The sequence below is a fragment of the Spermophilus citellus genome (assembly GCF_964194105.1).
Source record: "Spermophilus citellus genome assembly, chromosome: 6".
NCBI lineage: Eukaryota > Metazoa > Chordata > Mammalia > Rodentia > Sciuridae > Spermophilus > Spermophilus citellus.
In genome coordinates, this window is record NC_138187.1 from 83419807 (window position 1) to 83445627 (window position 25821).

A 25821-nucleotide genomic window follows, 5' to 3' on the forward strand; every position below is an offset into this window, starting at 1 on the left:
TCTAAGTGTTGTTGTGTTCTAATAAAACTTTATTCATAAAAAGAGGTGATGGGCCAGATTTGTCCACAGGCTATAGTTTGCTGATCACCACTCTAGAATTTCTTTTTTTCCTTTTTGAATCCCAAGAGCAGGAATGAAGTGTTAAAAAGGCAAGCTATTTGTCTTTGTTGTTGCTTTTGGACTGCCCTTCCCTTATTTTTTACATTTCAGAAAGCACACTTTGTCTTGTCTTTGTAGGTGGTTATTTAAATTAAAAGCAGCTGTGAAGACAAGAACCTTCTCAGTATTTCCCCACTGCCATGAAGCAATTTCTAAACATACTTTTTGTAAGCCTAGACGCAAAGTTTACAGGTATATTGCAGAATAATTCAGGAAAACCTTCTGCACTATACAGTTCCCAGGAACAGAAAAATGCTTCTTGCTGTAATGAATATATAGGAGTCATAATGGTTTAGAAATGATTGGGGTGATTCTAGATAATGTGAAGACATATCCTTAACCTTTCAAGATCTTGATTGTGAAGTTTTCTTACAGCATCTGAACTTCCTGGGGAAACCACAAATCAAATAGAAAATTTTCAGGAGAAACGCCATGTGAGGAACTCATGATAATCTGTCCTGTCTTTGAAGACAGGTGACCAAAAAGCCACATTAAGATTACTCAGCCCCAAGGATGCTTCCCATAGCCTGTCCCTCAGCCTGTGGGCATGAGGATAGAGGAGAAATGACAACTAATGATTCATGAACCTGCAGGTCATGGTGGTAAGGAGGAACTGCTGTATGCTCCCTCCTTTGAGTGCTTCAATGTAAGAAGTGTGCAAAACCAGTGTTTGGAAAATAGTCATGATAAAGCATCAAGGGGAAAAAACTTGGAACATTCAATAGTGGCAACATTCCAATTTTGTTTAAAATCCTTAGTTATGCCCATAGAAGCAAACTAGGAAAACATTCAAATGTCAACAGAGGCTATCTTTCTGCAATAGAACTACAGATGGTTTTAATTTTTTTTATCTTTAAAAAAGTTTTTCTATTTATCAGCATGTTGCTTTTATAGCTTTAAAACGTGTTATTTTTAAAAGATGAGGAAGAATAGATATTCCAGCCTAACTTTTGTTGAAAGTAAAAGAGCAGGCTCCCCTGCAGCAGTCTTTCCATCTGCCCCGCAGCAGGTGTCCTGTCACCACTTGGAAACTTCCAGAGACACACTGTGCCTGAGGAGAACCAGGAGAATGTTGGAGGTGCTTCAGCATCTGGCATCTGGCAGCCAAATGATTCCTCAGCCTCAGCCATCGGAAGTGGTGGGATGAGGTGGAGGAAGGGCTGTGTGGCAGGAATCTGTGGCTTGGGGGCTGCCCTATAAGACTGTTTTCCTTCGGCCTTCTTCAAATAAAATGCAGTAGAACCTGTCTCAGCCTAATCTGGCCTTTCATCTCCTCATCTTAATTTACCAAAAAAATTCCACAAAGATAAATGAGCATATAGCATTTTTTTTTTTTGAACACAGCAGTTTTTAAGAGATTGATTTCATTTGGAAAGCATTCCAGAGAAAGGGAAGTTTCTTAAAGAAACACACATATTTGAAAGCATAGCTTTCCTCTAGAAGTTCTTGCATTTTTAATCAGAAAGATGGAATTCTCTTTGGGGGTGATGGCCAGGATTCAGGAGGTCTCCTTTACATACCTTTGGCTGTGGCTCCATTATTTTAGGCATTGCCTAAGTTCCTATTAGCCTACTTCCTGGAGACAGAGTCCTCTTTGCTACTGAGATAGAGACCTTCAGCTTCATAAGGAAGCCTGGGTCATTGGTAATATTGGACAATTATGAGTTACTCTGATGGCTTTTTGCTCCTACTCATGCTAAAGAGAGGTTGCACGGATCACAGGATGACTTTCACTAAGGAACTCAGTCATCCCATCCATTCTTCCCACACTTGGCTCACAATTACTGATTTCCATCTGAATGATACCCACCCCCACCTGCGCACATCCACAAATGTCAAGGCATTCCTCTCTTCCCTCTTGAGTTGTTCAGGTGATCATAGTAATCATCAGGTTACTCTTGGCTGGTTAGTGCTGCTGGGAGGTGAGGTTTCTCCTGCTGTACCACTTTCTCTAGAGTAGGGAATGGCTGGCCCTGGGGCCAAGGGGATGCCTACAAAGAGTATCAGTATCTTAGCAAGAGCTCTGTTCACAAGTACTCTCTCCAGCCTCACCATTCCACTGTTTGTGTTTTAAGATGTAGCTTCTAAAGAATGTCATAAAACATGCCTTCAATTTCTCTTGGATGTTACATTCCAGAAACACTATTGGATTCTATCCAAGGAGTCAAGTAAAAATCCTGTCCTCTTGTTTTAGATTTTGCTTATCCTCCTTTACCCTATTCTTGGTTTACGAATCTGCCATGGGGCTGGGGCTATCGCTCAGCGGTAGAGCACTTGCTCAGCTCAGATGAGGCCCTGGGTTCAATCCTCAGCACCACATAAAAACAAATAAATAAAATAAAGGTATTGTGTCCAACTACAAATTAAAAATAAAAAATAAAAAAGAATCTGCCATAACTTATAGAAAGACCATGACAATGAGAGTGGATACAAAGTGCTTATCCTAGTCACTTGGGGATATTGAACCCTAAGGTATAGAGATACCTCTGCATACACAATAGAAATAATGATTTGTCCCAAGATTTTCCTGTACCCTGCTTCTCTTTTTAAGGGGTCTCATTTTGGCCAGAGGAGGGCAGTGTTGCACATGTGGTCTCCCCTATAATGGTGACAGGAGCCCAAAGCTCTTGATTAAATAGGAGGTATTTTAAGAAAATGTCACTTGGCTCAGATTTTTATCATACACCTCTAACATCCAGGGAAACTACAAAGACCGACATGAACTGGGTCGTAAAGAGTTTGTGATCCATCAAGGGTGTGGAGACCTCTGCCCCGAGCATAAATAAATGTAGGGTGCTAATAGACCCCCACAGGGGGATGTGCTACATACAGTGGGGGACACTGTGGGAGGTATGGCAAAGTGGGCCTACAGACTGCTTCTAAGATTGCCAGACAGGGCTGGGGTGGGGGTACTAGCACTCCAGGCAGAAGAAAGACTGTGGCAGAGGCCCCCAAAATATGCAGAAGGGAACAACCAGGAGCCTGTTTGTTTTTGTGAATAAAGTGTGTGACACAGAAAGAACAACAATAGAGCTGTAGGCCACATGCAATCACAAAAGTTAGGACTTTTAAGAGACTTTATTCTATAACAGTGACTGACTGAGAATGGTTTGGAACACTTTTCAGGTCAAACTCATTCAGTCCTCCAAAACCATGATTATCCCTTGGTACACACAAGGACTCTAAGGGTTGCCAGTCAAGTTCCCTGAGAAGGAGACTGAGTGTGTAGAAGGAGACCGAGTGTGCAGGTAGCTTTCAGAGAATGTCCCCAGGGTTAAAGGACACACCTGGGGAGGGATGGCAGGAGAGGAAGCAGGACTAGGCAGAAGGAGAGGCTGGCGTGCAATGTCAACTTCAGTAAGGGCCAGCTTACCCCATGGGATGATCTGAGACTGAGATAGTCCTTCAGAGACAGTCCAAGTTTGAATGAGCAGCTCTGGTTTTCCTGCCCTTGGGTTAGCTGGTCATTGGATACAGGTGCCTCTCAGGAGGGGGTGTGATCTTTGGCAGCTCTCTTGAGTCAGGTGCAGGTTCTGGAAAGAGACTCAGCTGAGGGCTGAGTATAAGAAACTGGGGGAACAAATCTTTCTGTCCCAAAGCCCGTGTGGCTGATGCAGCACAGAGTGTACTACCCTGAGCTTAAGAAGTTTGTCCTGTTCGTTGCAGCGACACATGCCTATAGTCCCAGTGACTCTGCAGTCTGGAACAGGAGGATTACAAGTTTGAGGCCAGCCTTAGCAGCTTAGGGAGCTGTTTCAAAAATTTTAAAAGGGAGTGGAAATGTAGCTTATTCAATTTGCAGCCCCCTGGCCCCCTCCAAAAAGCTGTATGCCCGAGGCCACACCACTCAGAAGCAGTAGAGGAGGCCTGAAATCACGGCAGCCTGACCCAGTCCACACTTTTGGGGGAGGGGTTAACCAGGGACTGAACTCAGGGACCTTTGCCTACTGAGCCACTTCCCCAGCCCTATTTTGTATTTTATTTAGAGACAGGGTCTCACTGAGTTGCTTAGTGCTTCACTTTTGCTGAAGCTGGCTTTGAACTCACGATCCTCTGGTCTCAGCCTACCAAGCTGCTAGGATTACAGGTGTGTGCCACCATGCCCAGCCCAGTTTACACTTTTAACCTCATGCCATATTGCAGGCTAGGCAGTGGGGCCTGAAGAATACAGCGCTCCCTCAATATCCACGGAGGATCCATTCCAGGATCCCCCACCTTGGATATCCAAATCTGCAAATGTGCAAGTCTCTTGCATAAAATGGCAGTCTCCTGCATACTTTCACCATCTCTAGATTACTCATAAAACCTAATACAATGTAAAGCCAAGTAAATAGTTGTTCTAGTATATTGCTCTGGTAATAATGATAAAAGTCGATACACGTGCGGCACAGGTGCAAACCATCATAGGCCTAACTCCACGGTACACAAACAAGACACAAGGCAAACACTCCAGTGTTGGAGAGAGACGGAGGCACCTGTGTGGGTTTAAGGTGTGCAGCAAATTCAAGTTTTGCTTTTCGAAACTTTCTGAATTTTTTTCCTGCAACATATTCTTGAACTGTGGTTGATTGCCACAGAGATGAGGAATTCACAGATACAGAACCTGCAGATAAGGAGGACTCCCCAATTCTAAGCAAAGTCAAGGCTTTGAGATTATAGCTCTTGATGATATAAAACGGGTGGAGAAGCTGCTAGAGGTGAGAAAACCTCTGTGTGTAACATTAGTATATAGCATAAAATTCAAAAAGTACAAGAGTACACAATGAAAATAAATCTCCCTCCTGTCCCCACTCCTCCCTGGATACAGTTTCCTGTATATTCTCTCAGGGATAGTGTATATTTAAGCATAGATACATACGGATATCAGACTTATACTCTTGGTATCACATCATCTGCACTGATCTGCACTGTTCTGCACCAGGCTTTTTATATTAACACCAAAACTTAACACACTGCCACCAAGCATGCAGAAGAAGCTGCCTTATTCTTTGAAAGAGTCAAACTTTTCCACTACATAAAGGTTTACTATAATTTGAGCTAGACCTCTCTGAGTGGGCATGACAGATTACTTTTAAATAACAATACTGTAATGTTTGTACATGTGACAGTTTGCACATGTGTCTTTTTCAGCGGTTTAAGTGACAATTATATTTTCTTTCCTGTGAACTATCCAAATTCTTTCTGAGCTTTCCTGTTTAGGGCTTTGGTCTTTTGAGTCCCAGGAGAGCTTTCCTTTTTGCTCTGATACTATTTAGAATCTCTCTTTAAGCCCAAATTCTTCAAGGAAGCCAAATACAGAAAGCAAAGGCAGGGTTTTGTATTTTAGGTTGAGGGCAGGACTCACCGGGTGGAGGGCAAGATCACAGTCAAAGCCATCAACCTGTTTGTTCTCATGAGAGGGTGCGGTTATCGGGGCTGTGCTGTTTGCTGGGCTCTTAGCAGCATCGGGGAAGCTCGAGACTCACCTGCCTCTCCCTCCATGGTCTTTCTGTCCCCAGCTCATGTGCTCCTCGGTGCAGAAGGCGCTGTTTGAGGAGGAGGACCATGTCAAGAAGCTGCAGCAGAAGGTGGCCACGCTGGAGAAGCGGAACAGGCAGCTCCGCGAGCGGGTGAAGAAGGTCAAGAGGTCTTTGCGGCAGGCGAGAAAGAACGGTCGCCACCTGGAGCTGGTGAACCAGAAACTCAGCGAGAAGCTGGCGGCAGTGGCGGGCACGCTGCCGCACATCAACGCCCTGGGGCGGGAGCCCGCGCGCGCCCCCTACCTGCGGGGATAGCGGGGCGCAGAGGGCTGTGGGGGCCCTGCCTTTCCCCGTGGGAATTAGGGATGACGCGGCTTTTGTACGTGCACCTATTTCAAACCTTGTAGGAGATGTTCTGTTATGCATTCGGTAGAGTCTAACTGGATAAAGCGTCCATTCTTGCTTTCCCCTGGGGTGCTGGCCCTAGCATGAGATCCCACGTGCTGGCGTGACCCCAAATATGGTGTCTGAAGTCCAGAGGCAGCAGAATCCTCTGGGACTGTGTGCTGCCCCAGAATCTGACCTCAGCTTCTTGGATGGGGGCAGTCTGGAAAGTGCCCAGGGTGGGGAGAAAACGTTTTAAAATCTCAGTGTAGAAGGCATCAAGGGGTTCAATCTTTATTTCAGAAGAGAGTCAGCTCCCAGATTTAGGACAAGCATGAGTCCCAAGGAGGGATATAAAGCAAGTCCTGGAAGCTTCTGATGCCCCCTTGTCCCCATCTTTGGAAATAGGATGCCTAATCGCAAATGTGCAGGGCATCCCTACTCCGGGCAACATTCTACTGGCAGCTGAGGCAGCTTATTAGTTAATGAGCTCATCACAGGTCAGGGACTTGAGTCCAGAGTGGGGTAGCAGGTGATTAAACAAGATGAATTATACCTGATACCCAACACCAGCTCCGCAGGATTGACGATAATACCTACAGATTACTTGACTCCAGAGGGCAATTGCCTTTATGGGCCCACGTGTTCCATCAGACTGCACTCCCAAATCGGAATTTAGCTTGGCCACTGAATTTCCAACCTCTTGTTTGCTCAGTAATTGCTTCTAATGTCTCTGAGTTTCGAGTGAGCTGCCCCAATACATTGTGAACTGTTCTGCAAAGACACCTCTTCACCTACTGAGATCAGGCAACCTTACCTCATTCCCAAACAGGCTCTCAAAAGGGCTTTCTGCAGGCATTCCAACTTCTGCTTCTTTCTGAAAATTTACCCCCTCCCACGCCCTCCCCCAACAACAACAACAACAACAAGGGAGAGGCATGTCTATGCCCTGGTAAAAATAGTTGCACATTAGTGCACTTATTTTTAAACTAGTTCCTTAAACAATCAAAGCACTTCTTTGCAAAGAAAACTTTTAAAGCAATACAAAAAAGAAGAAAAAAAAGAGCATTCACTAATCACTTAATTACATTTGATCAAACCCCAGCTGTGTTATCAAGTCAGCTGAATGATCAGCTCTTGTTTATCTTCCAGTTGTGGCCCTGCAAACCAAGTGTCCTTCCCTGCTGCTTCACCAAAAGAAGCTGTTGGCCCATATCAAGGTCTGCCATCCAGAGATCACCCTCTCCATTAGAAACGCAATCACTCTTAGAGTTCCACTTTTCTACTGTTAGGAAAGCCAAGTGCTTCTTGCTATTGCAGCTAGTCTAGGAATGTGAACCTTGTGTCACTTAAGTCTTGGTGTCAGGATGCTGCCCCAGGGGGAGATAGGATGGGAGCTTTTGCCCAGGGGCACTCAACTGCCAAGCTTCTGCCACCAATTTGTTAGTTGTATTCTTCTTATTATGCTGCAACACAAGATGCGTTTTCTAGTTTATTCAACCTGGGGACATTTCATTAAAGCAGTTTTCCTCCTACTCAAGGGAATGGTAAGCTAGAGGTGACTTACAGCCAGGGCTTAGAGAACTGTGGAGCTGGATCCCTACAGATGCCTTATGTTCTGCTTTTCCAATAAATAACGAGCAGTGATGTAAACCACAATAATGAGGCAATGAGTGTTTCTTTGGGGCCAGGGAAATTTCAGGATTTCCAGCTTTGGCCTGGAAAAGTGATTTCTATCCTCTGGGGAAAGTGCCTGTGAATAACACCTGGGGCACTCTGGAGACTGAGTTCAAGCCTGCTGTACTGTCCCCATCTGGACACAGCCTAACCCTGTCTCTCCCTGGGTTCCCATCTCTCAATCCACCTGCAGAAAAGCAATGTATCATGCTTGCTCCTCTTGGGGACAAACAGTGTCATTAATCAGTGTCTTCAGAAACATACTGCAGTCTCTTGCCAAAGGAGACTCTCCAGGTCCCTGTTACCTTCTCCCTGGTCATCTCACCAGTTCTTGCCACCTGTGAATTATACTAGTAGGAATTCTTTTATGCTTCATGAAATGCCGACTGTAAGAATACTCAGAACTTGAGACACTTTAGCCAGCCTGTCCTAGCATCTTCTCTGAGATGCAGGCCATTGTTTAGTTTCTTTTTTTAGGCACCTAGAGGCCAAGTGACTTCTCCAAGATCACACTGTAAGAAAGAGGCAGGTAAAATCTCAAATCTTTAAACCCAGGAGTCACAAGTTGACAGTCTGTGGACCACAGCTAGCATGGGATGAGCTTTTTTTTTTTTTTTTTTTTTTTTTTTTTTTTTTTTTTTTTTTTAAGAGGGAGAGAGAATTTTTTTAATATTTATTTTCTAGTTTTCGGCGGACACAACATCTTTGTTTGTATTTGGTGCTGAGGATCGAACCTGGGCTGCACACATGCCAGGCGAGCGCGCTACCGCTTGAGCCACATCCCCAGCCCCATGGGATGAGCTTTTTGGGGCCTCTACTGTGTGTGGGAACCTGAGTGTCTTTGGAGGAATGAGTGTGCAGCTACTAATAATGCAGCCTAAATTTTAAAAAAGGATTTTTTTTTAACAAAAGCATTGCCCATTTCTGATACCTGCCTGGTAGCAGAAATTACAAGGAGCCTCACTTTTGTGGTGGCAGGCACGTCTGTCTTGCATTGGGAAGAAAGAACATGAGCATGGTGACACAAGCATGTAATCCCAGGTCTCAGAAGGCTGAGGCAGGAGAATTGCAAGTTCAAGGACAGCCTAGGTAAACTTATCAAGACCCTGTCTCAAAAACTAGAAATTAAAAATAAAGGTCAGGGTGTATAACTCAGTGATCGAACATTTGCCTAGCATGTGTGAGGCTGCAAGTTCAATCCCCAGAACCAAAAAATAAAAAGAAAGAAAGAAAGAAAAAGAAAATCACAAGGTCAACTCAGTAGCAATTCATATTCTATTAAGATTTTTAAAAATCAAGTACCCACCATGCATTGGGTTCTTTCACACCAATTATCTTACTAGACCTCATGATCTTAATAAAATAGAGATCCCACACTGGGAAATGAATTGACCAAATTATGTTATATATATGCATGCATGAATATGTAACAACAAATCTCACTACTATATATAATTATAATGAACCAATTTAAAAAGTAAGGATTCCAACCCAATTCACCAAGAGAAATCTGAGACTTGGAGAAATTAAGTAAACTGCCCAAGGTTCACAGGTATACAGGTGGCGAGGCTAGGACTCCACTCCACCGTCGTTTCTCTCTGTACCTGCTCATCTGTAAAGTGGGGTAATCATCATTCCTCAGCCCAACGGCTGAGAGGAGGATCAAGATGATCACGTGAAACCTGTAACACAGTGCCTGACATTCTGAAGCCTTCAATAGATGTTACTTAGATAATTGTTATTATTAACATACACCAGAAAGACACAGTGTGTGTCAGAATAAGACTATCTGGTAGGATTCCATATAATTTTCTTGTCAATTTTTACCTGAGTCTCGGTTTCTTTTCTATTCATCAGATTTTTTTTTTCATTTTCTTTATGCCTGAGCCACCTCCTTTGCTTTCACACACAATAGTGAATTGCCTTTCCAAATTTTCCAAGACAATACAGCCCATTAGAAATATGTTCCCTTGACTCCTGGGCCTGATCACACTTGTCTATTTTGATTCCTCCTCCTCCTCTCCTCCCCACCATGTCAAAGAAGGCACGTCCCACTGACCACATACATCCAGGCCGAAAGAAGGACCTGTCTTTCTCATGAGTTTGTATTGTTCTCCTCACAACTTGGGGCTTTGGTTTGAATGTGTCCCCTAAAAGTTCACAAGCTGGAAATATTTTTCAAATTTCAATGTTGATGGTATTTGGAGTTGGAGCCTTTGGGACGTAATAAGGTTTGGAAGATCATGGCAGTGGGAACCCTATGATGGCATTAGTGGCTTTATAAGAAGCAGAAGATGTAAGCTAGCAGCCTTGCCTTCCGCCATGTTGTGATGCACCATGAGGCCCTCACCAGATGCTGAGCAGACGCACCATGCCCTGGGGCTTCCTAGCATGTGGAACTGTGAGCCAAAATAATTCTATTCTTTATAAATTACTGAATCTTGGGTATTTTGTTGTACCCGAGGAACAGAAGATGAACAAACAACACCTGGCTCCAGTATTCCCCTATTTTATCATAATGTATTTTTTTTCCTTTTAGAGACTCTTTTCCTTATCCTTCAGCATTCTTAGAGATACTTATCCCAAGAGAAAGTCCAGAAATACACCAGCCATAAGCACAGAACAGTCACCCATGCCCTGACTCCTGAAGTCATCATCTTGGCTCTGACCTTTAATCTATGAAGGACATTTAAAGGAGTCATCTGCAGTTACTGACGTCCATCTTCTCACTTCCCAGTGTGCTCCTGAGCCTGGTGGAACTCACTGTTAGTTCTGCTGCTGCTCTCAAGGGCTCAGATTACCAAAGCCATTTTCTCCCTGATCTTATCAAACTAAATGAATCGGAAGCATTTGACCTGATTCACCACTTGTTACTGAAACCCTCTTATTTCCTCTTTTACATTTCTATTCACCTCTCCCATCCAATTCTTAATTTATCCAATTATAACAACAACAAAAACACTAATAATAAAATGTCTATGTGTATAATTATTAGAAGTTGAGACCAGTGGTCTCAACTTTGAATTTTTACTTAGTTTAATTTTCAGTAGCTTAAATTTATGCAATCACATAAGGCTAATGGCAATCATATTTGATATAATCTATCAAAGCAGACCTAGAAAATGCCTTCGCATTTTTGGAAAAAAGTTGCTTCCTAGTATGTACTCTCTGTTCATTTTTACCAACAAAACTCTATGGGGCTGGGGTTGTGGCACAGTGGCAGAGCGCTTGCCTAGCATGTGTGAGGCACTGGGTTTGGTCCTCAGCACCACATATAAACAAACAAACAAACAAATAAGTAAAATAAGGGCATTGTGTCTATCTACAACTAAAATAAAATAAAATAAAAACCTATTATAGAGCAGGTTTCCCATTCTACATTTCTGAGCCTTTCACTGGTTGATCAATAGATGTAAGGAGACTAACTGGGTAGAAAGAGCTTCCAGGAAAACCCTCTAAAATGTGCTTATGTAGCTGCCTTTCCTTTTTTTGCCCCTCTTTCCTGGAACTTGTATGTTATGGCTGGAGTACTAACAGGCACATTGTGACATGAAGCAACTTGTGGGCAGAAACCATATACTACATATGATAAAGAAGAAAGATAAAGGCTAGGTCCTCAATAACAATGTGGAGCTACCTGACCATCCTTGAAATGCTTACCTCCAGGCTGTAGGATCTATGAGCCAAAAACCTCTGTCCTAAAATCATTGTTATTTCAGGTGGTGTCACTAGTGATTCTTTAATTAGTATCAGAAATTGTTGCAAATAACAATTAGAATCTAGAATGGGTTTTGTAACTTGATAGGCTTAGAAAATAATAAGTTCTGTTTGGTTTTAGAGCATGGAATGCTAAAAGTTCATGGCACACAATGGCGAAATATTTATATAAATTGCCCCGTGGGTCCTGAGATGAAAATATCTATTAAAGGCAGGGCTTTGGTAGATTGTATTGCTGCTCTGATAAACCATTTTTAGGATGAGAAATACAAGGACCATGAGGTTGAATGATTTCTTCTAACTGTACCACAGAACAAATAGGCTTATATTTTTAAGTTCTTGATCTAAGCCATTACAAAATCCCCAGAAAGTTCCATGTAATTAATCAAAATGTCAACATAGCCAAAAATCAGATGTGGAGTAATTGAGATTGAAGTCATAGCTTTACCAGAACTCATACAAAATCTCTAAACTAATTAGGAATGAGGAGGATTCCAAAAATCTTAATGAAGTCTGATGACTATAAACTCATAAACCCTACTGGGCTTCTCCTGCTAGCAGAAGTAGCAATTCCTTCCCTCTCTGATCAAGTTGACCCAACCTTGCTTAAGGACCATGTAATAATCTTGCCTGAGATAGTATATGCATAAAGAGCCCAGTTCTTTTGGTGCCCCACCCTCAGAACTAGCTGAAAAATGTGTAGAACCCCAGTGCAAAATGATAACTCAGGGCCTATTTTTAAAAAGAACTTTGAGGTAGTGACAATAAAGCATGAAAACAATTGTGAGACCCTTCTGAACAGGAGGCTCCATGTGGCTGCACTAGTTATAAGCCCAAGAAACTCACCCTGCCCATCATACCAACCCCCTTCATCTCCAAACCTGTAATTAGAGTAACTGCACATGCATGAGGCACATCAGCACATCACACATGGAAGAAAGTTTTTTTGCACCAAAACAATTTCAATATTTTGTTACTTGTATTGTTTAATGCCTAGGGATTTAATGGCATGAATGGATATTTAGTGTGTCTCCTAGATTAGAGAAGAGGAAACCTAATTTAAGATTGCACAGAATTTATTGTGCATTTGACAGAGCTTTTGGATTTAATGTTCCAGCTAACTCAAGCAGCTGGGAGCACCTCTAAATGTTTAATCAGTTACTTAAAATATGAACTCCAAAGTGTCATGCTGCTTTAAATTGAGATGCCCAAAATTCCTAGGTATAATTTAGAGAAAATATTTCAAAACATTAGGAAGATAAGTTTCAAATTGTAAACTAGTCCCTAATTTGGCACCTGAGAAGACCTGTAATACATTTCCTTTTGAAAGTGTTGAGAGTCAGCATCCTTGAAAAGCACAGAGATAGGCATGCTCTGAAGGTCAAAAGTGAATGTGGGAGAGGCTCCCATCAACATGATCTCAGTGTGGAGAGTGGGGTACTATGATACAGAAAGCATGTAGCAGCACTCAATTTTCAAAGACAAAATAGATATGTTAGCTGTTATAGAAAGTGTAGCCAAAGAGATCATCCAATGACTGGTCATGATTTGCTCAGGACTGAAGAATAGATGAACCTCCTTCTGAAAACCAGACTGATTTGTATAATTGAAATCAATCAATCAATCTAGATTTAATAAACACAAGTCTGATTTGAATCTCTACTTATGGAAGAGTCATAACCTTTCAATTGATGCTAAAACCTAAAACAGTTTTAAGAGCCCTTTGATTAAAAAGAGGTGAGGAGCCCTTAAAGAAAGACCCTGTGATAACATTACAAGATAATCTAAATCTTTCCAGACTTGTACAAAGGGAGCTGTATGTGCTCACCAGTGTAAATGTGCACCAGAGCAATAGAAATCCTAAAAAATTTGTGATATTATTAGTACTGTTGCTGAACTATCACTAAGACAAGAGTCAGAGTATAAATCGTCATGGAGGTCACATAGTAAATAGCTCTGTGTCACAAGTCCATCTCAGAGTAAGTCTCACAAGTCTGGGAACACATCTGTAGTTGCTTCTCACAGCTTCAGAGTAGGTAATTGGAATAGATATTCTTGGAATTTGGTGACTGTCCACATTGACTTCCTAAATCATGGGAAGGTCAAGAGGAAAACTTGGAATTTCTACTCCTATGCCAAATTATATACAAAGTAGTATACAAACAACAGAAATATGAATGGTGGCTAGGGCATGGCTCAGTGATAGAGTCAGTGCTTAGCATGTGCAAGGCCCTGGTTTCGATCCCCAACACCAAGAAAGAAAGAAAAGAAGGAAGGAAGAAATTAGGAAAAGATCTCACCAGAGGATAGCAATAAAGAAATTACTTAAAAGAATAAAATAGGTATTTTGAGTTGAAAAGTACAATAACTGAAATGAAAAATTCACTAGAGATGTTCAATAGCAAATCTGAAAGGGCAGAATAAAGATAAGTGAACTTGAAGATTATCCACACTGAGAAAGATTTTTTTTTTTAATGAAGAAAAATGAACAGGGCCTGGGAGACTTGTAGGACACTGTCAAGCAGAGCCACTTATTCATAAGAGGATTCCAGAAGGGAGGAGAAAGGACCAGGACATAGATTAGTGGTTGCCAAGTATTGAGGGTGTATGGGGAGTGGGTACAGGGTTTCTTCTGAAATGATAAATATGTTCTGGAATTAGATGGTAGTGATGTTTGTACAACATTGTAAATATGAACTAAAACCACTTAATTGTATCTGTTGAGATGGTTAATATGGTGATATTTTGTTCTATAAACTTCATCTCAATTAAAAAATAATCATCTCAGGTCCTCTTTTCTCTCTCATTATACCTCCTCATCCTGAGTCATGCTGGATGCAATTCACCCGGCACCCAATGTCTTTGCTTATAATATTCCTTCTGCCCTTTGCCTTGACATTTCTTAGTTTACCTCTGAGAAAAATCCCATTCGTATTTCAAAATGTCACTCAAAGGCTATCATGAGTCTTGTTGCCCATAGCAACTGTTGGAGTTCTTTAAGATTTTATAGTTTAGTGAAGAACTAACTGTTGAGAAACCCTGGGCAATCCCGTCTAAGTCAACTGGAAAGTCTTACTAAAAATCATTTTTTTAAAAAATTGTGGTAAAAGAGTGGCTGGGGTTGTGGCTCAGTGGTACAGCACTTGCCTAGCATGTGTGAGGCACTGGGTTGTATTTCCGGTGGAAGGAAAGTAAGAAAGCAAGAGATGGATGAGTGAGAAATGAAGGACAGAGACCAGGAAGAGATCCACACAAAGATTTATTTGTCAAAGCTGACAAATAAAGGCCATCCCTCTATAGAGTGGAGAGAGGCACCCAAGATATTTGAGTGTTCAGCTTTTGTGGGGTAATGGTTTAGAGTTGTAGTTGTGGCGCTATGGGATAGGCTCGGGGGTGCTTGCTGGGCAGGTGGGGAATAGCATGGGATTGGCTTAGGTCAATGGCACCATGGGGCTTTCCAGAGTCAAGAGGTCGTGTCCTTCTAGGATTGGCTTAGAGTTATGGTACCATGGGGTAGGTCACTAATCAGGGTGAGGGGAGTTCGGGTAGGAGGAAGTACAGAAAAGCGAAACTTATCTCATAAGATGGCGATTAACATTTAAGATGGCTGCTCAGATGTTAAATCAAGACCCTATACCCAGCACCACATGAAAAAATTAACAAATAAAATAAAGGTATTGTGTCCATCTTCAACTAAAAAAGTATTAAAAACAAACAAACAAAAACAAAAAAAAACTGTTATAACGAAACATAATAAAAAATGATTAAGATGGTAAGTTTTATAAGCATACAGTTCTGTGGTGTTAATTGTATTCACCTTGTTGTACAACAACTAAACATCACTGAAAGCTAGCAAACAAGACTGATGTAACCTCCTTATTGAAATCAAGTACTCCTTCCTCAGAGATCCTATGGCATTTAGGGATCTCATTCTTGCATTGACCACATTTCTTTCTGGTTGGCTCTTTCGTCTATCCATCACTAAGTTGTGAGTTTCCTAAGGATAGGGTTTGTGGCTAATTCATCTGAGTCATCAGTGACCTACACAACAAGACACTAATTAAATGTTTGAGGGGTGAAGTCGGCAGTGTCAGCATCGTGAGAACTGGAAAGCTGAAGGGAAGGAGGCAAAGAATGACTCTTCACCACCCAGGTGTCCCTCTCTTCCTTGCATCCCAGCCTCGCATCTTGCCAAGAAGCCATCAGGGTTTTTCCATTAGTTTCATGACCCTCTTAGCTTCTGGCCTCAATGAAAATCCCACCCTGAGAACAGCGTCTTCCATCACTTAAGTCCTAGAGCAGTTGGGCTGCAATTATCTGAAGCTGTATATTCTGTGTGTAAAGATTCAGTCTCTTTCCAGCTGTCAAATTTCTTGGAATAGAGGATCATCGAAGACATCCTTGAATAGCACATCAGCCCCCGACCTTTACAGCACACAAGAGGAGGCAATGTGGCAAGGTCACTTATTGGTTGTCCAGACAGCATTTTTTTGGGAGGGAATTAAGAAGCTCCTTAATTTTCTTCCCCACCCTGTGGTGAGCCGTTTCTGCGGACTGTGGTCGCCATTACAAGATGGCGCTGGCTCCGCTGTGGTCTGTAACAAACAACTCCTTATTTGGGAGAGTTGGCGCATGGTTTTTTAACACCCTATGAGAAAGCTCCACGTGGCAGCTTCGCATTGGGGCTTGAGATGCTTTATTAAGGCTGGGAGAGGCATCCGAGAGGAAGAAGAAGAAATATCAAGGACCTGAATAAACGGCTGAAAGAAGATTCCTGTTGTTGCGTCTTCCTTGTGGGCAAGGGGGTCGCGACAAGTGGTGCCGAAACCCGGGAACCAGAACTTTCAGTCGTCAGGGGTGGTGCACCGGATAGTCCCAGGTAAGTGGGACCCGCGACCAAAGCGGGGATAGTCCCAGTAAGTGGGATCCGCGACCAAAGCGGGGTCAGCTCCTCTACAAAGAAAGAGAGAGCCTCATATTTTATTGCAGCTGCAATGTGTACTTTCACTTTTGTTTTCTGTGTTTCTTTTGTCGTCTGTGTCTTTTGTTTTCTGTGTTTCTTTTGTTGTTGTGTCATGGGTGCCGCATCTTCAAGTCCGCTTCTCCTGGCCCTAGATGGCCTGTTACGTTCCAAGGGCCTGGAAGTGAAGCATCGTACTTTACAGAGATTTTTACAGAAGATAGATATTGCTGCACCGTGGTTTGCATTTTCGGGCAGCCTTACCATACTTAGTTGGGATAAATTAGGCAAAGATCTTGACTTTGCTTCTGAGCAGGGCATATTAGAGGGCGGGGTGATACCCCTTTGGAGAATAGTCCGTAGTTGCCTCACAGAGGACAGATGTCATGACGCACTTACTAAAGGACAGGAAGTTCTAGAACAATTACATGAGGAGAAATCAGAGACGGCAGGAAGTGAGGTATCTCGGGAGGATGGAAGTGTGCGGAGCGTGAAACAGGGGAAGAGGCGATTGTATCCAGATCTCAGTGCGCTGCGCACACCTCCATGTGAAAGTGGGTCAGAGGAAGAGGAGAATGAGGAGGAGGAGCTTGGGAGGCTGTCTCGCCAGCTAGGGAGTTTAGCTGTAGGAGAAGGGAGCAAAGATAAGCAGGGGTTCAAGAAATGTGATCCTCCGGATCCACCGCCGTATGGTGGGGGTGTTTCGGGGAGAGCTTTCCATGCTCAAACATGGAAGGCTGTTCACGCTGAGATGGGTCTTGCTTATCCAGTTTTTCAGGACGATAATAGGGGAAGATTCCATGAGCCTTTAGATTTTAAAATTGTGAAGACCCTGGCGGAGTCTGTGCGCACTTATGGGGTGGATGCCGCCTTCACACTAACTCAGGTGGAGAGTCTGTCTAGATACTGTATGACTCCCTCTGATTGGGCTAGCCTTGTTCGGGCTTGTGTTTCCCCAGGTAAATATTTGGACTGGAGAACATTTGTGTTAGAGGGCGCAATAGAACAGGCCGCCCAAAACCATGCGGCGGGACATCCTCATTGGGATAAGGACATGCTTTTGGGGCAAGGTAGATTTGCTAATCAACAGACAGGATTCCCTCTTGAGGTATATGATCAAATTAATAACATTTGCATTCGGGCATGGAAGTCACTTCCAAACAGAGGAGAGGTATCTGGTAATTTGACCAAGATTATACAAGGCCCTACAGAACCCTTTTCAGATTTTGTAGCAAGGATGGTGGACGCCGCTGGAAAGATTTTTGGGGATCCTGATAGAGCCATGCCCCTTGTCAAGCAATTGGTCTTTGAGCAATGCACCAAGGAATGTAAAGCAGCAATCGCTCCTTATAAGAACAAAGGCATAGAAGCATGGATGAAGGTGTGTAGAGAGATTGGAGGACCTTTAACTAATGCAGGTCTTGCAGCTGCTGTCCTTCGGATTGCAAAAGGGGGCGGTCCTGCCGCCGGAACGTGCTTCCATTGTGGTCAACCCGGTCATGTCAGACGTGAATGTCCCAAAAAAGACAATTTTACTGGACCTCCTCACGGTGGCCCTTCCAATGGCTTTCGTCTACCGGGGTTGTGTCCAAGATGCAAAAAGGGGAAGCATTGGGCAAAAGAGTGTAGATCAGTGAGGGACATTCATGGACAACCTATTTCAGCTGGGCCAAAAAACGGCCGACGGGGCCCTCGACCCCAGGGCCCACAAATATATGGGGCAGTGGAGAATGTTACACCCGAACCCGAGACATGGCCATCTCTACGCCATCCCATGAAACGCGGAGAGCCACTACAGGTGCCGCGGGATTGGACCTCTGTTCCACCTCCAGACTCGTATTAACACCTAAGATGGGAGTCCAATTGGTGGAAACTGAGTTCAAAGGGCCTTTACCACCTGGCACTGTAGGTTTGCTAATTGGACGTGCATCCTCTATTTTACAAGGTCTTCGTGTTTTCCCCGGAGTCATAAGTCCTGATACTGTAGGGATAGTAAAGGTTATGGTGGAAGCTCCAGGGGGCATTGTGTCCATCTCCCCAGGAGATCGGATTGCTCAATTACTAATTTTGCCTAGTTTGCATAATCACTTCCCTGCTGACTCAAGGTCACGGACAGGGAATGAGATTGGTGCCACCGGAGGGAATTGTGCTTGTTTGTCACTAGATATGAGCAATCGCCCTACTTTGGAATTAAGCATAGAAGGTAAATCTATTGTGGGATTACTTGATACAGGAGCAGACCGTAGCATTATAGTGCTTAGGGACTGGCCTAAGGGATGGCCAGTGCAGACTTCTGATCAATCTCTGAGAGGACTTGGATATGCCCAAGCTCCTCAGATTAGCTGTAGACATCTATTCTGGAAGGACGTAGAAGGACATAATGGTACCTTTCAGCCTTATGTGCTTGATTTACCTATCTCTCTATGGGGTCGTGATCTGATGAAAGACATGGGGTTCACTCTTAGTAATGATTATTCCCCGGTGTCTCAACAAATTTTGCAAAGTATGGGGTATAGGCCAGGTTTGGGACTAGGAAAACATTTACAGGGACGTAAGCATCCTGTACAAGGTCATGAAAAGCTTGACAGATTTGGTCTGGGTTTTTCCTAGGGGCCGCTGGGGCTCAAATACCCATAGCATGGCTCACCGAGGAGCCTGTTTGGGTGCCTCGGTGGCCTCTTCCCTCGGTTGGATTGGCAGCAGCCCATGCTCTAGTTAAAGAACAACTTGACTTGGGTCACATCCAACCTTCTACTTCTCCATGGAATACTCCCATATTTGTCATTAAGAAAAAATCAGGGAAGTGGCGCCTACTGCATGATCTACGAGCAGTTAATGCTCAAATGCAACTTATGGGGCCCATTCAAAGAGGGCTGCCTCTGCTCTCCTCTGTTCCTCAAGGCTGGCACATTATTGTTATTGACATTAAAGACTGTTTCTTTTCTAACCAGATCAAAGGTTTGAGTGGGTAGTGTTGCCGCAGGGAATGGCTAATGGTCCCACGTTGTGTCAGATGTATGTGGGGAAGACACTCGCACCTCTCAGACAAAAGTATTCCTCCATCAAGATCATTCATTATATGGATGATGTATTATTGGCTGCTAAATTAGAGCAGACAATTCATGAGGCCTATAAAGACCTAGTGAAGTTGTTAGCTCAATATGGACTGCATATTGCACCTGAAAAGGTTCAAACAGGGGATTCTATTAAGTATTTGGGAGCAACAATTGGGTATGGCAAAATACGACCACAAAAAATCACCATACGAACTCAGGATCTCCAAACTCTAAATGATTATCAAAAACTGCTGGGAGATATTAATTGGATACGAGGATATTTACATATTTCTAATGTTATGCTACAGCCTTTGTATGCTACTCTTAGGGGTGATCCAGATCTTACTTCCCCTCGTAGCCTCACTAAAGAGGCTAGAGCGGCCCTTATGACAGTAGAAGAAGCTATACAACATGCTACTTTATGCAGGCTCCAAAGTGATAAACCTTTCCAATTATGTGTGCTTGCCACTATGCGGCAGCCTACTGTTGAGCGTGCTCATCGCACCTTAAAGGAAACTTTACAAAAACATAAGGGGGGAATAGGAGCTGAACATACTCCTAAAGAACGCCTGTCCTTAGCTCTCTTTACCATTAATTTTTTGAATTTGGATATTCACGGTCGCTCTGCGGCCGATAGACATGTGTCCCCTCAGCCCTCTGTGAGTGGCTATGTTAAGTGGAAAGATGTTCTTACGGGCCAATGGAACGGCCCCGACCCCGTGCTGACATGGGCACGAGGATCTGTATGTGTTTTTCCCCAGGATCGCACGGAACCATTGTGGGTCCCTGAACGCCTGACAAGAAGAGTCTTGACGCCAGCTACTCAGCAACAAGAAATACCACAGCAACCCCGTGATGAGGATCTTCATTCTGCTGAGTGCTCTGGCTCTGGTGCTGGTGCCGATGACATGGACGACACCAATGCAGTGGTGGGCAGCGGCACGGGCTTGGCCAATGCCGATGCCGGTTCATGATTTAATGATTCCAGGAATGCCTCCCGTATCATTGGCGAATATTTGGCCGAAAATTGGTCCAGATAAAGCTATGATCATACAAGCTCTTGCAGCTTTAGAAAATGGCATCTCACCTCAAGTCTGGCTTGGGCAGATTAAACAGTAAATCTTTGACATGGTCGTTGCACCCCAAGTTTTATGAACATTGCACTGGGATCGACATGTCTTTCTTTGTTATTCTCTTAGTGTTGGAAAGCCCTTGCACTCTGCCGGCTTTACTGCCATTGCACGCAGATGGGTTTCCACACTAGTGCTTTTCTATCGCCTTAAGACCCGTGCCTTTCTTTTAGGGTGTTGCCAACTTGTTTGTCGTCGTATTTCTATACAGCCACAGTTCAGCCTCAGCCATCCCCCTTCGTCCACCATCATCACGATACAGGATGCGAGGCAAGGCACTACACTTGAGTGATCCTTGAAGTGGACCTCAAGGAGAGCATGTCCTATTGCATGCGGGTTAGACGTGTCCACGCCCCGTCCCACGAAAAAAGGCGTCGGCTGATATGGCCTCAGATCTGGGGAAGGGCCCTCCTTGGGGCTGAGCCATACTATGCAGCCACTTCTGCACAGTGGGATAGGACCTCTACTCTCGCCTGTATTGTTTTTGGAAAACAAAAGGGGGAACTGTGGTGAGCCGTTTCTGCGGACTGTGGTCGCCATTACAAGATGGCGCTGGCTCCGCTGTGGTCTGTAACAAACAACTCCTTATTTGGGAGAGTTGGCGCATGGTTTTTTAACACCCTATGAGAAAGCTCCACGTGGCAGCTTCGCATTGGGGCTTGAGATGCTTTATTAAGGCTGGGAGAGGCATCCGAGAGGAAGAAGAAGAAATATCAAGGACCTGAATAAACGGCTGAAAGAAGATTCCTGTTGTTGCGTCTTCCTTGCGGGCAAGGGGGTCGCGACACCACCCCACCCTTCTGCTGCCCCCCCTTCTGGGTAACTTCAGAGCTGGTTGGCTTTGGCACCAGTGTCTATACATAGCAAAGAGGTAAAACTCTAGTTAGTTTGTCTGGGGAGTGGGGTTCTTTGATTTTTCTAAAGGCTCAGAGAAGAAGGCAAAAGAAAGATGGGGGGCATTAAATAGAATGAAACTTGTGGATTATCTGGATATTTTAATTAATCCTGCTTCCCATAAAAGGGTCATGGGTTGGCGGCATCACTCCCCCTGCGGGATGAGTCTCCAGTTGCCAGATGGCTGGGCATGAGCCCCATGGTCTGGCATTTCATTCCTTCCTGCTCAATAAAATGGGAAAATTTAAACCAGACACAGAAATGTCCTTTTCTTTTATTAAAAACATTTCTTAATTGTGTATCTGGATACCTTGGGAGTGGACTTCAATATTTCTGAACTTTTGAATGCTGAAATAAGAACAAAATTGCCAGTATAAAAGTGCCAGACAATTACATAATGTGACTCTACACTAGTGGTTCTCCACCCTGGCTGCCCATTAGGAAGAACTGGGAGCTATAAACAAAAAGGTGCCTGCCAAAGGACCCACTCCTATCTGGATGGGGTTCTAGTGGTGCCAGCATTTAAGGCAAAGGCCAGGTGCAGAGTGGCATGCCTATAATCCCAGCTACTTGGAAGGCTGAGGCAGGAGGGTCAAGGTTCAAAGTCAGCCTGGGCAATATAGTGAGACTATGTCTCAAAATAAAAAATAAAAGGGCTTGGGATATAGTGCAGTGGTACAGTGCTCACCAAGCTTGTTCAAGGACCTGGGTTTAGTCCCCAGCACCACAGGAAGAACATAAAAAGCAAAACAAAACAAAAAATCTTCTGTATGATTGTAACATGCAGCCAGAGGTGAGAAGTAGAGGTTATTTATCTTTGCAATAAACACTTTATTCTGGGAGATATTATTTTGGGGAGTCTCCTTGGTAAAAAGGTAGAAGTTCAGATATCTAGAGTAGCTATGAATTATTTCTAAACTGATCCAAATGCAAACACTTGAGGCTGATAGATTACCTATCACTGTGTAAAGAACTACCATAAACTAGGTGGCTTAAACCAATGCACACTTATTATCTCACATATGCTATGGGTCAACATCCAGGTATGGCTTTGTGGGATTCTCTACCTCAGGCTCTGTCACTAGCTGCAATCCAATCACTGGCTAGTGCTGGGACTCATCTAAAGGCAGGATCAGGTAGGTCCCATTTGGAAGTCCGTGTGATTGCTGGTAGTATTTTTCTTGCAGGCTGTGGGCTTGAAGCCCTCACTTCCTTGCTGGCCATTGTTGGAGGCTCTTAGTCTCCCCTGCCAAGTGAGCCTCTCCAACATAATTGCTTGTTTCACCAAACATGCAAGCCAAGAGGGCCGTAGAGAAGGTCTACAAACAAGATGTCAGTTATTACCTTATGTAACCTAATCAAGGAAGTGACCCTTACAATAGGCTGTTGGTTAGAAGCAAGTCACAGGTCCCCCACATATCCAAAGGACACGAATACCAGGAGCTGGGAATATATAAAGCCTGAGAGTCAGCCTGACACTACTGGGCTTTAATAACTCAACTTCATAGTATAAAGCATGTCCTGTAGGAAGGATGGTACATATTCACAGACACATGTTGGTCACACTTCCACCAGTCCACAACATCACCACTACTGGCTTAGTGTTTGGAGGAAGGACCCTGAGGGAACTGAAAAATCCCAGGAGGTTAGTCACCTGATGTAGTTCAGTATCCAATCAAGGGTCCATAAGATTCAACGAAAAACACACAGAAATCCAGGATAGAAAGGAACTCTAATGATTCTATAGGTCAACTCCAGTCCATACTTAAATCCCTTCCTTAAACAGACCTCTGTTTTAGTCAGTTCAGACTGCAGTAACAGGATACCATAGACTGGGTGGCACAAACAGCAAACATTTATTTTTCAAAGTTCTGGAGAAATAGATCAAGGCATTAGTAGCAGATTTAAGGGCTAGTGAGGACCCACTTCCTGGTTTTCAGACAGTCATCTTCTCGTATCCTCATTTTAAAGAGGAGTAGGCCCAACGGACTTAAAAACAACACACTACAGGGACTCAGCCACATCAATGTTTATAGCAGCACAATTCACAATAGCTAAACTGTGGATCCAACCTAGATGCCCTTCAGTGGATGAATGGATAAAAAAATGTGGCATATATACACAATGGAATTTTACTCAGCATTAAAAGAGAATAAAATCATGGCATTTGCAGGTAAATGAATGGCATTGGAGAAGATAATGCTAAGTGAAGTTAGCCAATCCCCAAAAAACAAATGTCGAATGTTTTCTCTGATATAAGGGGACTGTCTCATAGTGGGGTAGGGAGGGGGAGATGAATTCTAGATAGGGAAGAGGGGTGGGAGGGAAAGAGAGAGGGCAGGAGATTAGCAAGGGCAGTGGAATGTGATGGACATCATTATCTAAAGTACATGTATGAAGAATCGAATTGGGTGTCAACATACTTTATATATAAATAAAGATATGAAAAATTGTGGTATATATGTGTAATAAGAATTGTAATGCAAAAAAAAACAAAGTACATGCATAAAGGCATGAATTGGCGTGAACACACTCTATATACAAAGATATGAAACATTGTACTCTATATGTGTAAAAAGAATTGTAATGCATTCTGCTGTGATATATTAAAAAATAAAATCAATAAAACTAAAAAAAATAAAGAAGGTAGAAAAAGGAAAAGAGAGGGAGAGGGGTGGAGGGGGAGGGAGGGGAGAGAGAGAGAGAGAGAGAGAGAGAGAGAGAGAGAGAGAGAGAGAGAGAGAGAGACTCTCCTGTGTCTCTCCTGTGTCTTAAGGGCACAAATCCAAACATAAGGGCCCCATCCTCAAGACCAGGATACCATCTATCCGAATTCCATCACATTGAGGACTAGAGTATTGATATATGAGTTAGGGGAAAATTCAAACATGTGGTCCCTAGCACCTTCTCTCTACTTGTTGTCCAAGGTTCTAGGAAGAAATTTCCAGTAATGGAAAGGAACTTCATAAGGAGAAGCCCATCACTTAAAAGTGAAGCAAAGGCCAGCTTCAGAGAGGCTATAACACAGTGCAGAGTTTTATTCTTGTTCGCTGGAAATTTTTTTCTCTATGATGCCATGGAGATGATTTAGCTTTTCTGTATTGATTTCCCCATCAGTAAATTTAAAATCAATCGATTGATCATTTTTTTATCATATTACTTTCAACCCGGCCCCTGAAAATAGATCAAGAGGATTGATTCTTTACACTTGCATGGATGTTTTCCAAAGAAATGCTCTTCTTAATTCCCATATGTCATTTTCAGGCTGAGTTTAAAACCGGTTTTCTTTGTAAGTTTGGTTTTGCCTTGGATTTCTCAAAGCAGTTACTTTAGTTGGAGTCCACAACTCAGACCCGTGTTTAGTTTTGAAGAGGAGGGGACTGTTGCAAACCTCTGGGCTTCCCAGCCCAAGGTCAATCCAGTGAAAAGTTCTAACCATCAGCTGTAGAGAGGGTCCAGCCTAGTCCTACCTCAGCTTTCATTGACCCATCAATGTACCAGAGGCATAAATTTTGAAGGTCCACCCAATCTACCTGTTTGCCAAGAACTACATGCCACTGGAGGACTTTCCAAGAGGAAAGCAACACATTAATTGCTTTTGTTTTGTTTTTTAATTTGCATCATTTTTCTTGTTTTGGTCATAAGCATCAGTGACAATGTGTAGGGACATTTGTCCTACCATCACTATAGCAGGATCTTCTTCCCACCTGTCCTTCATCCCAACCAGCTGTGTAAGGATGGAGGCCAACATCCCTCCCTCATCTCCACACCTTTACTGGTGGCCCTCTTGTGGCAAGCTGCAGGGTCACCAATGGTGGCTGGAGAAGCAACACCTGCCTTTCAGTTTACGAAGTGCATAAAAGAAGGGAAGATTTCCTTCTTTCAGGAACACCCATTGCATAGACCTTATTTCTACTTTTAAAAATCCCATGATGAGCTCTGGTGCGTGACTGTAATTCCAGTGGCTCAGGAGGCTAAAGCAGGAGGATTGAAAGTTCAAAAGCCAGCTTTAGCAATTTAGCTAGGCTCTAAGCAACTTAGTGAGACCTCATCTCAAAATAAAATAAAAAAATAAAAACGGTTGGGGATATGGCTTGGTGGTAAGGCACCCCTAGGTAGAATCTCTGGTACCAAAAGATAAATAAATAAATAAAGATCCTGTGTGGGTCAACTTATGCCCATTGTTGGTCACTTTTCCACATTATTTTTGCAGTGGGGCTTTCAAGGATTGGATTACTGTCCTTTATTTTGGGTGGCAATGGTGGTAAAAAGGAACATTATAACCCCCAAATCAGAATACACACAAAATAACTGCATAGTATTTCAACAAAGAGCATTTCTTCCATCTCTTAAGGCGAAAGCTGCATTCTCAGCTCATCTTGATC

General features: G+C 43.3%; 1 protein-coding gene across 1 annotated transcript in view; it reads left to right on the forward strand.

The window, feature by feature from the left end:
* The window catches only part of CCDC3 (coiled-coil domain containing 3), a 107229-nt gene extending 99550 nt beyond the window's left edge, over positions 1-7679 (forward strand). The window contains exon 3 of the mRNA XM_081300573.1: positions 5658-7679. Coding sequence (XP_081156699.1) covers positions 5658-5933 — 276 coding nt within the window. The 3' untranslated portion in view covers positions 5934-7679. The remainder of the gene's footprint in view (positions 1-5657) is intronic.
* Positions 7680-25821: the final 18142 nt, after the last annotated feature.